Raw genomic sequence first — 4,168 nt, 5'->3', positions numbered from 1 at the left:
CATTTGGGGTCACCCAGAAGTGGGGACAGCAGCATCTACATGGCCCTAAGCACTGTCCCACTCAACCCCGGGAGCCACAGCTACTCCAGGCCACCGACACAGCCCCTCACCTGCAGCTTCTCAAAGACTTTCTTCTTCGGCTTGAGCTCATCATCGGGCTCCCCGCCCTCGTAGCCCTCCACGTAGACGCGCTCCCCAGCGCAACACCCGGCCGGGGGGTCCAGGGGCTCCACCTGCCGCGGTTCCCCAGCGCTGCCGAGGGGGGAGGAGGAAGCAGAGTCCCCCCGAGGTGGTACCCACCTGCCCCTCAGCACCACTGGACTCTGGGGTGGGAGAAGGTGGTCCGGACTGCACCCCTGGAAGGGTACGGCCCCGATGTCCCCTCACTCACCTGGAGGCACACAGCACCATGCCCTGCGACTCCACACCCCTCATCTTCTGGGGCTTGAGGTTGCAAAGCAGCACCACCAGCCTGTCCTGCAACTGCTCCTTGGGGACAAACTGCACCAGGCCACTGACCACAGTGCGGGGCTCAGGCTCACCCACATCGATCTTCTCCACGTACAGGCTGTCGGCATCTGGGTGCTGCCAAGGAGAAGGAAGGTGAGGAGCAGGGAAGGGGATTGGGGTGGCAGAGAAGGGGGCAGACTGTCCCCCACAGGCACTGAGGACCCATGTCACCATGGAGGAAGGTTACTACCCTCTCCCCGTTGTTCCCTTACCTTTTCCACACTGATCACTTTGCCAACGCGAATGTCCAGCCGGGATGGGACCACGTTCTCAGGCTCTGAGTTCTTGATGCCCTTCTCTGCAGGCTCTGCAGTGCAAAGGGAACAGTTGTGCCACTCAGCATAAACCCAGGGAGCTGGCTGGGCCCTGGGGAGCACACAGTGACCCCCAAACACTGGCCCTGGTGCATGTTGAATTCCCACAGAGCACAGTCCCTCCTCTGCTCTGCCGGCCTCTCACGCACCAGCACAGCACAGTGGCACCTGCCCTCTCTGGAGCAGGTAAACACACCTGGCCTTGGCCTTTCCTTACCCTTCCTAATGCTCCCTGGGGCTGCCCTGGAGAATGAAGATTCAGAATTTCTCTCCAAGCTCAGCCCATGGTGGGAACTCCCTCCCACCCAGCCCTGCTCCCACTTCCCCAAGCTCCCAGCAACTCCTTACTGGCTTTGGATGGGTTGGGATACGCTGCATTGGTCAGTTTTTTCAGTTCTGGGCTGTTGAATTTCTCTCTGATGGGGTCAAGCAGTTTGTTCAGGGCCACTTCCACCGAGTTCTTCAAGTCTCCAGGATGCACGACCTGTATCGTGACAAACAGAGGGGTTCCTGCACGGTTCCCTCCAGTGCAGGGGAGAAGCAGAATTCAAATCACTGATCTGAGGGCAGAGGCAGGAACTGGAGACCACACAGGACAGGGAGATGAACCCCAGCACTTGGTGTCATTCCCCCTCGGACATCAGAGCCCCTCTCCTGGACATTTCTGCTTTCAGCCTCAGCTGGGAACAGCTCAAAATGGTTAAACTGTTGCTCTGTTCCAAGATGTGGCTGACATGGTCCTGTCCTGCACCAGGACAGCTTGTGCTCCCACATCCTTCACCCATCCTCTCACCTTCGGGCTCTCCTGGCTGGGAGCACCCTGTCACCCTACAGCCACTGGGCCACGCTCTGCTCCACACCTTCCCCCAGTGCAGATTTCCATCTCCCAATGCTGCTCAGAGTCCCCCAGATTGCTCTCAGGAGCCTCAGGGAGAGGGTTCAGTCCTTCCCAGCACTAACCTGCTCAGCAAAGTCCTTCTCCAGGGTCTCATAGGCTGTGTAGGTTTTGTTTCCTCCCCATTTTTCTTCTCGTAGAATCACAAACTCTACGACACAGAGATTTTAAGGCTCAGATTAACTCAAGTGAAGACTCACTCCCTGCTCAGCCAGAGAAATCTTCCATCCCACTTAACCCTGAGCTGAGGGGCTCTGCAGCAGGGGCTGGGGAGGGGGCACTCAGGGGCAACCTGCTTCAGGGGACACACGCTCCTGTCCCCTCCTCTTACCCACAGGGAAGACCAGCCCCAGTGCCCGAGTGTGGGGAGCCCCTCACCTGACTTGAGGGGAAAGAGGACATGCTTGATGAAGGAGAGGACACCGTTGTTCTCCACGTTCCCTGGCTCACAGAAAGCCTTCTTCAGCTTCTTCTTCACATCTTCCTTGCGGTCCAGAAGGTCAATCTTTGAGTCCTGCAGGAAGAGATTTCTGCAGCCCTTTAGCCAAATTCTTGCCCAGAAGAGACAGCTCAATGCTGGAGTTGTTGTAACTTCTTAGACCCCAGTGTGAGTGGAGAGAGAAGTCACCTTCTCTTGGGGTGCAGCATCTCCACTCCCAGCCATTTACCCCCCTCAGAACCCCTGACTGCAGCCACTGTTCAGAGACCAACCTCTTCTGACGAGCTCATTTTGCTGCCTGTCAGACCAGGAACCATTGGGTTCATCAAATGGACGCGCTTGGCATAGCCCAGGGAAGGAAGGTACTGGGAAAAAAGCAAGGAGACAAGTCATGGACAATCCTCTTCTGGAGATCACCTTTAACTCACAATCCCTGTTTGCTCCTGGCTCCAGATAACTTGGGGCCCCAGAATAACAAGACTCAGAAAGCTACTGTAGGTTCACAAGGTGCTGACAGCCACACGCAGGGACATGTGGCAGCACTATTTTGCACACCAGAGCCCCACAGACCAGGAGAGCAGCAGCAAGAGCTGTGAAGAGCCCTGTGGTGGTGACTGAAATCACAGACATGCTTCTCCCAATGGATTACTGAGCACTCGAGCCCTGAGCCAGACACCAGCACTGCAGGGAGCTCACAAACACCCTGTCCTGGTTTGTACTTGGTGGTGTTTGGCTGCTGGCCAGGTTAAAACCACTACACACCCCCACTCCTCACCTTCTCTGCAAAGGTAAATATCTTCCTCTGATCAACTCCTCCAAACTGTGCGTCCACCTTGAGGTACTCCTCATCCAGCGCCTGCAGAGAGACACACACAGCCTGGAGACTGCACCCAGGACCCCACACTCCAGCTGGGCTCAGTCTTTGGAGGTCCTGCCCATCCCCTAGAATCTGCCCAGCCTCTGCTGGGGCATTCCCACCCTGGGAGCTCTCCAGACTGGAATCACTGTAGAAGCAGCTCCATGCTCAGGTTATGTTTTGTGCTGCTGCCAGGTGGAACACTGGGGTGGAGTACAACGACCTTGGCATCCAGCCTCACGCGTCCCTGCAGTCCTGGCTTCACCCAGCACCGCCCTGGCCAAGAGGCTCCGCTGTCCCACCTCACCACGACTCACCTGCAGGCCTGGGTAGAGCAAACCGCTCAGCAAGGGGTGCTCCACCTGCTTCACCACCTCCGCTCCCGCCTTCTTCGCGTCGTGCTGCGTCACCACGGACGAGAGGCGGTACACGTCCAGCGTGTACTCCCTGAGAGAGGGGACAGCACTGTCAGCACCGGGGAGGGGGACGTCTTTTAGAGCTGCTTCACTAGTTCTGGTCACATCAACAGGAGTCAAGGCCTGGAGGCACCTTCACTTTGTTCCCTGAATGACAGCGCCTGGGAGCAGGCGCAGGGACAGGGCAAACTCAGCAACAGCAGAGCCCCAGGTCGGGGTCTCCCTTCCTGAGAGGACCAGGTACCCCAGGACTCACTTGGTGAGCTGGTAGTCAGTGCCCCGGACAAACTTCAGCTTTTCCAGGGGCACCCCAATGCTCTCCAGCATGGCCTTGATCACGTTCTCGTAATAGCGAGTGCGCAACTCCAGCAGCTCCCAGGGGGCCTTCATGTTGTCTAGGTAAGCGTGGAGGTCAGCAAAGAGGATCGTCACCTAGTACAGAGGGACAGAGTCAGTGCCACACGAGTCAGGGGAACGACACATTCCCATCCATCAGGGGGTCAGAGCCCCAGCCTGGCCCCACACCTCACACCCGGCCTTCAGGAAGTCTGCGATCTTGGACATGGGCACAAAGTAGGCGACGTGTGGCTTCCCCGTGGTGGCTGTTCCCCAGTAGATCTTCAACTCTCGCTCCTTCAGGATGGCCATGAGCTTATCCTCCCCCAGCACCTCCTGAGGAGGGACAACACACATTCACCATGGCTGAGCCTACCTGTGAACACGCTGCCCTGCCTGGGG

At 57.7% G+C, this 4,168-nt stretch overlaps 1 protein-coding gene across 1 annotated transcript in view; it reads right to left on the bottom strand.

Annotated features, from left to right (window-relative positions):
- Window positions 1-4,102, bottom strand: part of YARS1 (tyrosyl-tRNA synthetase 1) — a gene marked incomplete at its 5' end in the record, with an annotated part of 4,484 nt that extends 382 nt beyond the window's left edge. Inside the window, 11 exons of the mRNA XM_010175052.2 lie at window positions 111-252; window positions 392-585; window positions 723-817; window positions 1,173-1,308; window positions 1,785-1,870; window positions 2,098-2,233; window positions 2,431-2,523; window positions 2,934-3,014; window positions 3,332-3,461; window positions 3,687-3,862; window positions 3,956-4,102. Of these exons, the coding sequence (XP_010173354.1) occupies window positions 111-252; window positions 392-585; window positions 723-817; window positions 1,173-1,308; window positions 1,785-1,870; window positions 2,098-2,233; window positions 2,431-2,523; window positions 2,934-3,014; window positions 3,332-3,461; window positions 3,687-3,862; window positions 3,956-4,102 (1,416 nt within the window). The remainder of the gene's footprint in view (window positions 1-110; window positions 253-391; window positions 586-722; window positions 818-1,172; window positions 1,309-1,784; window positions 1,871-2,097; window positions 2,234-2,430; window positions 2,524-2,933; window positions 3,015-3,331; window positions 3,462-3,686; window positions 3,863-3,955) is intronic.
- Window positions 4,103-4,168: the final 66 nt, after the last annotated feature.

The sequence above is a fragment of the Antrostomus carolinensis genome, unplaced genomic scaffold (assembly GCF_000700745.2).
Source record: "Antrostomus carolinensis isolate BGI_N321 unplaced genomic scaffold, ASM70074v2 scaffold30539, whole genome shotgun sequence".
NCBI classification, from domain to species: Eukaryota; Metazoa; Chordata; class Aves; order Caprimulgiformes; family Caprimulgidae; genus Antrostomus; species Antrostomus carolinensis.
This window is presented reverse-complemented; position numbering and strand designations above follow the sequence as displayed.